Genomic DNA, 12,446 nt, shown 5'->3' with positions numbered 1-12,446 from the left:
CAGTTTATACACTCATCACTTATGAGTTCATTTAGCAGAGCCAATCCTCCTACATCCAACCCCCTTTTGGAATCCTAAACTTATAAAAAGAGAACAGATTCAGATTCTAGAGATTGCCCTCCTACTGCCCTGCCTCCCTGTGGGGGTCCAACAAGCCTAGTCTGAGTTCTCTCTATTCTCTTAACCCGAAGCAATAAGAATCTTTCCCATGCCTACAAAAATTCCACTAATTGAGGCTAATTAAAAGAGGTCGCTCTGAATTACTCACACTACTTAAGACCTCTGGTTTCATTTTAATTACACACACACACCCCCAAAAAAAGGAATGGTACTATTCTACCACTAAATAGTTTGCTTAGGTCCTTGGGGGACAGCTTTAATTAATAGATAAGTTCCATTTATAAATAGCATACCAATTGTTCGTGTGAATAAGAACTTTAAGCATGGTTAGAAGTTTTTGAAAATAGCACTGCTTTTAACCTCTGTATACTCTTAATTTGCTTAACAAACTCTCCTTTGCAAACAGGTTGACAGTAAATTTCAAGCCAGTCCCTAGGGACTTCGAATTAATTAAATCTGAATAATGAGTAGTAACTATAAAATTGTTTTAAATGTATGAATCGAGCATCAATACAGAAGAAAAAAATATTATATCTATAACATGAAGACAGTTTGGTTCAAAATTGTGCACTTGTGGCAGTTTATTCATAAACTCACATCTCTTTTTAAGTGAGAAATATGACACTAAAACACTATTTCCCTAAACAGAATTACAGAAGTACAATGCACTCTCCCTTGCATCATGAAAATACCGTACAGTAAAACAGAGCTTAAACAGGTGTTAAATTTAACATCAGCTAGCTCTCCATCACACGCTCCATTTAGGACAATTCAGGCTCTGGAATGTTAACCTAGTGTACTGGGCTGTTACAAAACAGCCCAGTTTTTCACTTGGAAGGAAAGGTACACTGCTTCTCAAATTAAACAAGTTGGAAATCTCTCATGGAAAGCAAGCAGAGTAACTAATGGTTTTCTTGGCTTCTCCTGTATGCCCTGGAGCCTGAGGCAGCCACACAGCAGTTAGGCTCCCCTACACCTTCTCTGTTGACTCATTTGTGAGTCATCGAATTTTTAGCAGTAACATCACGTTGCAGTGCTGTTGTTAGGAGCCAGAGAAATTCTGTAAGAAACAATGTGTATGCTTTCAGAGCTGATTCAGACCTGTGCTGACGCAGCCCCAGCAGCAGAATGATGTACAGGCATCTGTGTTTTTGTTCAGATTGCCCCTGCTCTCAAGCTGACTTTATGTAACCAGACACAACACTGCCATTTCTTTTAATTTGGAAAGATAAACTGTTTTAATTCCTTGTGAGACTTTTACCAAGAATGAGGTTCAATGAAATCAACAGAGGAAATTAAGTAATATAAAAAGCAATTTGACGTCACCAACTATTCTTCTGTTTTTAACCTTTTACTGTGAACTAATTTCAAACTTAAAGTACAGTTGCAAAAAATAATACAAACTCCATAAAGAGAAATCCAACTTATCCCCACACACCTCAGATACCCAGGGCCACCAATTTTTAAATTTTGCCACCAAAGTTGTAGCCATCTTGCTGGTTTGAAGCTGTTATGTACCCCAGAAAAGGCCGTGTTCTGTTAATCCATTCCTGTGGGTGCCACCTTGTTGTGGGTGGGACCTTTTGGTTAAGTTATTTCAACTGAGATGTGGCCCACCCTATTCAAGATGGGTCTTAATCCTTTACTGGAATCCTTTATGAGAGGATAAAGGACAGAAAAAGCTGAGAGAGCTTAGAGAGAAAAGCCCCAGAGATGCTAATAGAGGACCCACAGAAGCTCAGAGAGGAGGCCACTGGAACCAGGAGCTGAAAGCAACAACCCAGGAGCGAAGGACCAGCAGACACCAGCCATGTGCCTTGCTAGCTGACAGAGGAACCCCGGATGTCAGCAGCCTTTCTTCAGAGAAGGTATTGTCCTATTGATGCTTTAACTGGGACATTAGAATTGTAAATTTGTAAACTAATAAATCCCCATTGGAAAAGCCAACCCATTTCTGGTGTATTACATTCCAGCAGCTTCAGCAAACCAAATCACCATCTATGTACGTATGTATGTATGTATGTATGTGTCTGTCTGTCTGTCTATCTATCTATCTATCCATCCTTTCCACAGGCAGCATCTATCTATCTATCTATATATATATCTAACATCTATCTTTTTCTGAAAATGTGGGAGCAGGTTGCACACATCATACTCCTTGAACACATAATACTTCCATGTCCATTTCCTATCCAAAAGGATACTCACTAATGTGACCATGTTAAGTACAGTTATCAAGTTCAAGAAATGTAATATTGATATCAAGCTTACTTCTATATTGTTTATGTCCCAATAATATCTTTTTGAGGCTTTTCTCCCCCATTCTTAGATCTCATCCAGTATCATGTATTGCATTTAAGCCTCATTACCTCTTTAGTTTCTCTTTCTTCTTTTTTAAATTGTGAAAACATACATACAACATAAATCTTCCCATCCTACTTCCTCCCAAGCACACCATTCAGGGGATTAATCATATTCACAATGTTGCACCATTCATTACTAGAACTTTCCTTTCACCCTAAACAGAAACCCTACACTTATATTGCATTAACTCCCCATTGCCCCCGCCCCTACTACTGGTAATCTGTATCTAATTTCTGTCTCTATGAATTTGCATATTCTCTGATATTTTCTTTGTGGTTACCATGGGCTTAAATTTAATATCCTAAATCTGTAACTCTGATACCAACTTAACTTCATTAGCATACATAAATTATGTTCCTATACCCCTCTTGACCCCCACCTTTATATAATTCTTGTCACAAATTAAATATTTATACATTATGAGCCCCAAACCATGGATTTATCATTACATTTTAAGCATCTGCCTTTTAGATCCTGTAGGAAATAAAAAGTGGAGTTGTAAATCAAAAAAAGAATAGTACTATATTTACCCATGTCATTATCTTCACTGGAGATGTTTATTTCTTCATGTGGCTTCAGTTAACTATCTAGTATACATTCCTTTCAACCTACAGAACTCTCTGTAGCATTTCTTATAGGGCCAGTCTAGTGGTGACAAAGTCCCTCAGCTTTTGTTTATCTGGGAATATCTTAATTTCAACCTCACTTTGGCCAGATATAGAATCCTTGGTTGAAAAATTTTGCTTTCATACTTTCAATATGACTTCCCATTGCTGTCTTGCCTTCATGGTTTCCAATGAGAAATCAGCACGTAATCTTATAGCGGTTCCCTTGTACCTAACACATTGCTTCTGTCTTGCAGCTTTCATAATTCTCTCTTTATATTCGGCATTTGACAATTTAATTATAATAGAGCACAATGTAGGTCTATTTGGATTCATCTGTTTGGATTGGTTGAGCATCTTAGATGTGTATAGTCACACCTTTCTTTAAATTTGGGAAGTTTTCAGCCATTATTTCTTTGCTATTCTCTCTGTCCCTTTCTGTCTTTTTCTCCTTCTGAGACTCCCACAATGCTTGTATTGTTATGTTTGATGGCATCCCACAAGTTTCTCTCAGGCTCTGTTCATTTTTCTTCATTTCTTCTTCTTTCTGCTCCTCAGATGGATAATTTCAATAGTCTTATCTTCAAGTTCACTGATTCTTTCTCTGCCAGCCTCAATCTGCTGTTGAACCCCTCTAGGGAATTTCTAATTTCTGTTACTGTGGTCTTCAACTATGTTTGATACATTTTCATAATTTCCATTTCTCTACTGATATTGCCTTTGCATTCATCTATTGTTTTCCTGATTTCCTTGAGTTTTTGTCAATGTTTTCCTTTAGCTCTTTGAGTATATTTATGACATTTTTTGAAGCCTTTGTCTGGAATATTCCAGCTTGGATCCTCCTCATTGACGGTTTCTAATTATGTAATGTTTTCCTTTGCCTGGGCCATCACGTCCTATTTCTTTGTATGCTTTATAATCTTTTGTTGAAATCTGAACATTCTGATGCTTTGATGTGTTATTGTTGGAATTTAGGCTCTGAGGTGACTGTTCATTAAGTTCATATTTAGCCAGTTATGACCAAGCTTTCCTTGAATGCCAGGAGCTAGCCAAAGAAGGAGGTGGAGAAAGAGAAGGAGGAGGAGGAGGAGAAAAAGAAAATACCTTTTCCAGTCTTTGTAGATTGACCTGTGCACGCACTCTCCTTCAGAGTTTATCCATATGATGAGTTTAGAGAATAGCTCCAGGCCAAAGTATAGGGGCCTCCCTGGTCCTTTCTGCATGCATGTCTCGCCTTGACCATGCATGTTTGGCCGTAGGAATTCCCCCATTTGTACAGATACAAGTGCCTCCTTTTCCCTAAGAAACAGTTTCCTCGTGGTCCCAGGCACTGCACTGTATGTCCTATAGTCACCTATCCTTGCCACAGGCAGCATGACTTGACTGCTCTCCCACAGCAGAGAGCTCTGTGAGCCACCTTCTACACTCAGGGCAAGTTCTGGGATAGCAAGTCCCTCAGGTGACCACCAGACAGTTTGGGCAAGACATACATGCTCCCAGCATATGTATGAGGGTTACTTTGCTCCCTCCAGTAGAGGGACCATGGATGGAAATTTTGAGGATATCTTCTTTCAGAATCTGATATCTCTCACACACATGCAAAAATCTATGAAACAGAATTTTCAGTATATTTAGGCAAATTTTCTGTGGTTCCTGAACACTTCTGTTCATATACCTATATGTACACAGGCCAATGTTTCTCAACTTGGAGAGAGTCTGCCCTACTTCCAGGGGACATCTGGCAATTTCTGGAGAAACATTTAGTTGTCACAACAAGGAAAAAGAGGCCTGCTACTGGCACCTGGTGAGCAGAAGCCAGGCAGGCTGCCAAGCATTCTACAATGCATGCGACAGCTCCCTCCACAAAGAACCGTCTGGCCCACAATGTCAATAGTGCTGAGGTTGGGAAACACCCGTGAGACAAAAGACAGTGCCTCAAACAAATCAGATCACATTCCACATAAATCGGGTAATATTAAGATGGGTGATGGTGTTCCCCCAAAAAAGAATTCCCATCAAAGAGCTATTTGAAAAAATGCAGCTTTTCAAGGAGAAGAAATTAATGACTGTCAGGTTTCCAGCTGGGCTTGACGTGGTTCCAATGTTTACAGGGTCCCTGTGGATGCTGTACATTTGTAAGATTGAAAATAATAGACTCCTTTGTAGAATAAATACAGCAATTTAGGTCTTAATGGGAGCTCTGACACATGCTGCTTCATTTTAGTGGCACCATGCATTAACCTTTGAAAGTTCAAAAATGGAAGGCAATATTTTCATAAAGGTTTCTAAATCACAGGAAAAATATTAACTGGGCATTAAATAGACAACATAGGGAAAATTAGGAAGGAAAAAGTTAGCACAGTCATAGTGAACTCAATGTTACTGGAATCCAGATCTGAGGTAAGATAGTATTCTGTTTTGGGAAACTGACTTCATATGTCACAGGCTGAAGATAAATTCTAATTGCTCCTTTGTTTTCTTCTTTAGACAAAAATATAATTATTGTTAGGTGGCAAATGGTTTATAAAATGAGAAGCCATACTGTTGGCATTATAGTTCCCCACTGTAAGCTTTGTTTACTTTCAAGCTAGGGATTTTGGAGGAAAAAAATATTAAGTCAAATACCTCTAGTTGACTCTCTCTCTGTTATGAGAGACAGAATCCATTCCTGTATGGTGTACAGTCAAAGTTCTGCCAGTGACAACGCTTCAACAGAAAAGTGCTCTTTCCCACCTTTCGAGGTGAATAAAGTAGTTTGCATTTTAGAATAAAAAGAAAATAATCTATTAAGTCAAACTAAAAGCTGATCATCACATATTGAACTTCACCATGGATTTATTACTTATTTATATTCTTTGAGCTACTCTGTAAATCTTCATATTCTATATTCTTCCATTCTGTTCTGCCCAAAACATCAGTAGCATCATCACTAAAAGTGTATTGTGTAAAAGGGATGAGCACAGAAATTTAATTCAATTGCACAATGTGAAGCTTCAATATGATGTCCTTTTAATAGAAATGACTTACATTTTTAGCCTACTAACATCTTTTATTGAAAGAGCTTCCATTTGTCTGATCTTATTTGATCCTCATGTCAGGCAAGTAAGCTATATAGGACAACCATCCCCATCCCATTATACAGGTGTGGAAACTCAGTTTCAGGAAAGTTATCTGACTTGGTGGTGCTAGAGGCAGAGCTCTCTTTACCCTGTACTATGCTTTCGAAGTCACATAGAATATGATAAAAACAAACTCTGAGAAAGAGAAAAGCAGCCCCTGACATCCCGAAGCTGACCTGGTCCTGTCAGCTAGGCCTTGATGCTGCTATGAGCTGGTCTGGCACTCAAATATAGCTACTGGCATTCTCCTGTTGAATATGAACATGTTCTTAAAACACCAACGTCAGACAAGGCCCCTCGGTGGCAATGATGGACAAGACAAAAACAAGACCACTCCATAATCATGTCTGAGCACAGACAAAATATGAACATTTTCCAAGCCACAAAAATGACTAAATGTCTCCCTTCCCCAGCTATTATGAGTGACTGATGCTTCCTTACCAATTACAGGTTTAGCCTGACTCTAATCTGTTGTCCCTATAGGTAAGATTTAAGACACCAGTCATAAAATTACCTCCACTTCCTGATAGTGTTCAATCCACAGCAAAGCCCCACTTCCTTAACCCCCTCTCTTACCCCCAGCCAATCAGCTTACACAAGCCAAAATCCCATAAGAGGTTCTTTCTAAATCCCTCTTTGAAGACTCCTGGCCCCCCATGTGCATTTTCTCTCACTACAAGTAATGAACCAAAAGAACCACGATTCATTTCAGCTTTTTAAATATGGTTACTGATACCATTTTCCTAAATCATAGGAAAGTAAGAACCCACAATTTGGGGCAGTCATTTGAAAATCAAGGGGAGAAGGGTCCACATACACAAAGTGACAAAATTCAATTATAAATAGGAGTTCCAACTGATCTAATAAGCCTTCCTATATGTTTATGGACATTTTGACATAAATTAAAGTGTTCATTGGACCTGATGCTTTAGCTTAATTTCTATTGTAAACCTGATAGTGATTTGGAGAGAGAAGTCAAATAGGATACAATTGGGTCTAGAAATTCTGATTTGGTTCACCTCCCCCATATTAATATCCTCCTGAAACAGACAGCTGTGCACCAATGTAAGTGGTCATTTTAATGAAACATTCCAACTCTTTCTATTAAAGGGAAGGATCATGGAGGATGCATTAATACCTACCAATTCCAAAAGGAATTGCTAAATTCCTAAAAAAATTGAATTACAGACTGTTGCTATTACATTAAACTATCTTGCTAAACTGCTAAAAAAGAAACAAATTCCAGCCTACATTCAGAGGTTTTGTCTGCATCACATCAAATGTCCTGAATTACTGAATTTTTGAATGCATAAAGAAGTCATGTTGGCATCATGAAGTAATGGGACTTAGAGTCATCTTCTTTCAAATGATGATGAAATCAGCAGGGTGAATTATAATAAATACTTTAATGAAAATTGACTTTAAAATAAGATTGAGATGTTCTTTGAGTACCGTATTTATAATATCAGAATATGAAAACAGTCATCTAATTGCTTGCTACTTCAAATTCTCCCTACAAATAAAACCCAAATTATTTTAAATCCAAAAGTATTAGACTATTGTCCTATTTTAATATCATGTCCTAATTCTATTTCTCCCTTCTAATTTTCATGAACTTCTGGAAAAGAACCCTAGAACTACCATATCTCCCAGATGCCTGTTACCTTCAGGGTTCTATCACAAATGGTCCAAGTTGCTAGAAATATCCCTGAATACCCTGGTTTTGGGCATCTTCTTATAATCTAAGCCATACCATCTTTTATCTTTTATCTTCCACCCACAGCCTCTACTCAAAGAATCTCAAAGTCCCTAGTCTTAAAATTTCCTATTAAGATTTGAATTTGTTCTACAAAATATAAACAATATGGTTAGAATTTTTTTTTGCTTGGGGGTGGGGCACAATACTACTCACCATATTTTTTCCTTCATTCTGGTCATCTCGATAATCAGGATTAAGCTAAAAAACAAAACAGAACAAAACTAGTTTTGAATTGCTATTAAAAGCACATTAATAAGACCAGTGGTCTTTAATTCAATTCACTATTCTATCCTTAATTAAGTTTAACATAAAAAAGGAGTTGAGAAGGAAACTGTTAGTAAATAAGACAATTTAAAACATTATCTTCAAACCTTAGTTGCAGGAAACTAGAGCTGAAATGCCAAGTCTAAGACCTTTGTTTATATGAGAAATGTTGACATCTTTGAACGAGTGAGAGCCGACAACCTCATCAACTGTGATGAAGCATTCAAGAGAGTTCACCATTTTCCCAGCCACAAAATCTGCCATTTACCAATAAGCCAAACACCAATTAAAGAAAATTGCTCAAAGGTAAGTTTTAACAATGGATCAAGTTCATGTTCCACCTGCTATACAGACAGGGAAAAAAAAGAAGAGTGAAAGAGAAGCTAAATATCAGATACATCAGCTGATAAATGAGGACTATTGAAATTAACAAACAAAAACACTTCATTAGGCTTTAGACAGTGGGTGGAGCCTAGAGATCATTCTTACAAGAAAAATCCCAATTACGTTGTGTTGCTCCATGCATTCCTGCTGGTTAAAATCCATAATCCCTATTTGTACCTGACTACAGTCTCAAAAGCATGTCTCAGTTGTACCAAGCATAACTAGTAGACTAACGTGTAAAACAGCAGGTTTATAAGGTGTTTTTCTCAAAATAACTGGTTGTCCAATTGAATTTAATCATTTTAGTTTGAATCAGTTGGTATATAGAACACGCAACCCCAGAAGTCAAAATTATTTAAAATGCAAAGTGCTATTCTCACAATAACATTTGTCTAGTAAGTCTGAGGATTACCCCTCCAAATCTATCACAAAGTATTAAAAAGACAAAAAACAAAACAAAATAACAAAAACAAAATGAAACAATCTCTCAATATGTTTGAAAATCAAGGATAAAAAACAACTTAACCCCTAAAACTTCAAAGAATTAGTACCACTTATAAAGCAGATAGAGCTGGGGAAAGGGGCAAATAACTACACAGTTTTCATCTCATGACACACTTCAACTTCACTTCACTTTCTATGGCTCCCACTATTTGTCCACTGACTCAAAGACCCAGGTATGTACCAGCCAAAAACCTATACAGAAGTGCTTTTCATTTGCTGCTATATTGAGCAGAAAATTGCTTGCCCAGCCTCCCCATCCACTGTCCCACTACCTGTCTCTATCTTCTCATGATCAGTCCACAGAGATACTACAAAGCTCAGAAAACAACTAGTCAGAAAGCGGAGGAGGCAGATGATGGCAGAGAGCATTCTGAGAAGCATTCTGTAAAGAAATGGGAGAAAAGAGAGAGAACCATGGATGCAGCATGTGCTAGAATTAGCCAAGAGGTAGAAGAAAGAAGCAACTGCCACAGAGCCCCAGTACAGAGTCGACATCTGCTAGAACTGGGAATTGCACTGGGAATGCATCAATCAGTCTGCCCTGCAGCTGAGGACTTAGAAAGAGGATTGAATTGTCATACAGGAGAACAGAAATTGGAACAAATGGACAATCCACTCAACCCATCTGGTTCTGCATGGAGCTCACTTGTCTGAGAATAAGAAAGGAAGAAAAAACAACATAAGGCCAAAGAAAAAATACGTTAGAACAAGGAAAATTCTTTCTCAGAGGCTTTCTGAATATGTTTTACAGGATGATGCAAAATAAATTTTCAGTAAATAGTTTGGCATACTCGAGAAAGTGTAAGTAAGCAAGACCTCTATGTAAAGGCAATAGAATGAGGGACTGGTAAAAAGGTAATATAAAAATAATAATCAAAAATAATAATAATAATAATATAAAGGATAAAATAAATATAAAAAATAAGAATATAAAACATAAAAATATAAAAAGTATAAATAAAAATATTTTATATATAAAGAATAACAATATAAAATAAATACGGAGAATAGCAATAAACATGAAAACATTAATACTAAATGAAAACCCATATTAGCAGCAATAAAAAACATAGTTGATGCTACAGAAAATCAGCGATGCAGAAGACAAAAACTTGAACTATCCCTCAATACAAAGGAAAGGTGTAAAAAATGAAAATTAGGAAAAAGGAAAAGTTTATGAAGGAAAAAAAAGGAAGTATCAGTATACTGGCAACCAGAGTACACAAAGGAAGTAGGGTATGAGTGGAACAGAAGCAATAATCAAAAATAATAGAAAATGAAACTTTTCTCAGCTGAAGACCTTTGCATGCAAAGATTAACGTATTCTGGGGAAGTCAACTACAACAGACTGAAACATTCCTTTGAAGTTGATGAGGCATGTTCTGGTTTGCTAATGCTGCCAGAATGTAAAACACCAGAAACGGATTGACTTTTATGAAAGGGGGTATATTTGGTTACACAGTTACAGTCTTAAGGCCATAAAGTGTCCAAGGTAACGCGTCAACAATCGGGTACCTTCACTGGAGGATGGCCAGTGGGTCCAGAAAACCTGTTAGCTGGGAAGGCACGTGGCTGGTGTCTGCTCCAGAGTTCTGGTTTCAAAATGGCTTTCTCCCAGGACATTCCTCTCTAGGCTTCAGCTTCTCTCCAAAATGGCACTCTCAGTTGCTCTTGAGGCGTTTGTCCTCTCTTAGCTTCTCCGGAGCAAAAGCCTGCTTTCAAAGGCTGTCTCCAAAATGTCTCTGTAAACTGCAGTTCCTCTCTCAGCTCCTGTGCATTCTTTCAAGTGTCCCTCTTGGCTGTAGCAAGCTCACTCCTTCTGTCTGAACGTATATAGTGCTCCAGTAAACTAATCAAGGCCCAGGCAGAATGGGGAGGGGGCACACCTCTATGGAAATTATCCAATGAAAGATCTCACCCACCGTAGAGTGATCACATCTCCATGGAAACATCCAATGAAAAGTTTCCAACCCAATCAACACCAAAACGTTTCCTGCCCACAAAGGACTGCATCAAAGATAATGGCATTTTGGGGGACATAATACATCCAAACCAGCACAAAGGGGAAAAAGAGGAGGGAAAACAGTGGTAGGGGCATAAAATGGAGTCAGAAATTTGGCTTCGACAAAAATGTATATTGTGGCAACAAAGATGAACATTGTGTTAAGTGGAAGAAGCCAGACTCAAAAAACGAACATACTGTATGATTCCACAAATATGAAATCCAAGAACTGACAAAACTAAACTATGGTGGTACAAATCAGAAAGTGGGTACTGGGAAGGAGAAGGATAATTTACTGGAAATGAGTAAGGGGTAGTTTCTAAGGTGATAAAAATGTTCTATATATTTTGGGGGGTAGTGTTTACATAGGAGTATACAAATGTCAAAACTCATTGAATGAAATCCCTAAGATTTGTGCATTTTATTGACATTAATTATCCTTCAATAAACATATAATATAGAATGCATATGTGCAATCCTTATTTTATGTTAGAAGTGGGCCACAATTTGACTGTAAGCTGTCTAGGAGGCTAAAACCTGCCCCTGAAGGATTCACAGATTAATCTATTTGTCAGAAACTGATCAAGAAATTTCACTGATCAAGAAATTTCACTAAAGTGAATGTGGCAGGAGAAAAAAAAAAAAGTATGCCAAGCAACTTTTTGTATCATCAGTTTTGTATCATCTCCCCCAGCAATTTTAGTTTACAGCATACCTATTCTCTAAGAAATTGGCCTTTGGTCACTAAGTCCCATTGCTTTGCCCCAGTCAGAGAGGTGAGGGTACAGATCCATGTGGAGTAAGCTTACCAATTCCATGGTCAAGTTAGAAAGGTAAGCATGATGCTCTCATTCAAGATATCAGACCACATGCCAAATTCATAAGAAAACTTAATATTCCTGAACATGGAATAAATATGAATAAATTTTATGAATAAATATATTTCCTTAAGAGCACAAGAAAAACCGTGGCAGGTCCAAGAGTGAGACGATCCAGAACCCTGTATTGTCTCTGACCATGCAGTAAAGGTCAATTTGAAGGAGGAAGCCACAATAAGGTAAGTCATTTATAGAGTATTTACAGCTTTTATTAAATGTGTTCATATATAATATCTCAATTGAGAGCATACTTGTTCGTCAAGTCAACAAACACAGGAGATTACAAATTTATTCTTCGATATCTCTAACCTCCATTTAACTCATCTTGGATATGAACAGAATACAGATATTAAGGGGGAAGATCGTGCATACAACCTGATTCTGTATCTCCAAGAATGGCAACTCTTCCTCAGGCAAATATAAAACTTGCAGGCAGTTCAAAAAAAG

At 37.6% G+C, this 12,446-nt stretch overlaps 1 protein-coding gene across 4 annotated transcripts in view; it reads right to left on the bottom strand.

The window, feature by feature from the left end:
* ITPR2 (inositol 1,4,5-trisphosphate receptor type 2) overlaps window positions 1–12,446 on the bottom strand; it is a 550,850-nt gene that overhangs the window by 409,171 nt on the left and 129,233 nt on the right. For all 4 annotated transcript variants that reach the window (XM_037848345.1, XM_037848346.1, XM_037848348.1 and 1 more), the window contains one exon: window positions 8,121–8,165. In XM_037848345.1, the coding sequence (XP_037704273.1) occupies window positions 8,121–8,165 (45 nt within the window). The remainder of the gene's footprint in view (window positions 1–8,120; window positions 8,166–12,446) is intronic.

This window comes from Choloepus didactylus, chromosome 8, assembly GCF_015220235.1.
Source record: "Choloepus didactylus isolate mChoDid1 chromosome 8, mChoDid1.pri, whole genome shotgun sequence".
Taxonomy (NCBI): Eukaryota; Metazoa; Chordata; class Mammalia; order Pilosa; family Megalonychidae; genus Choloepus; species Choloepus didactylus.
Note: the sequence above shows the minus strand (reverse complement) of the source record. Positions and strands in the feature narration are given on the sequence as shown.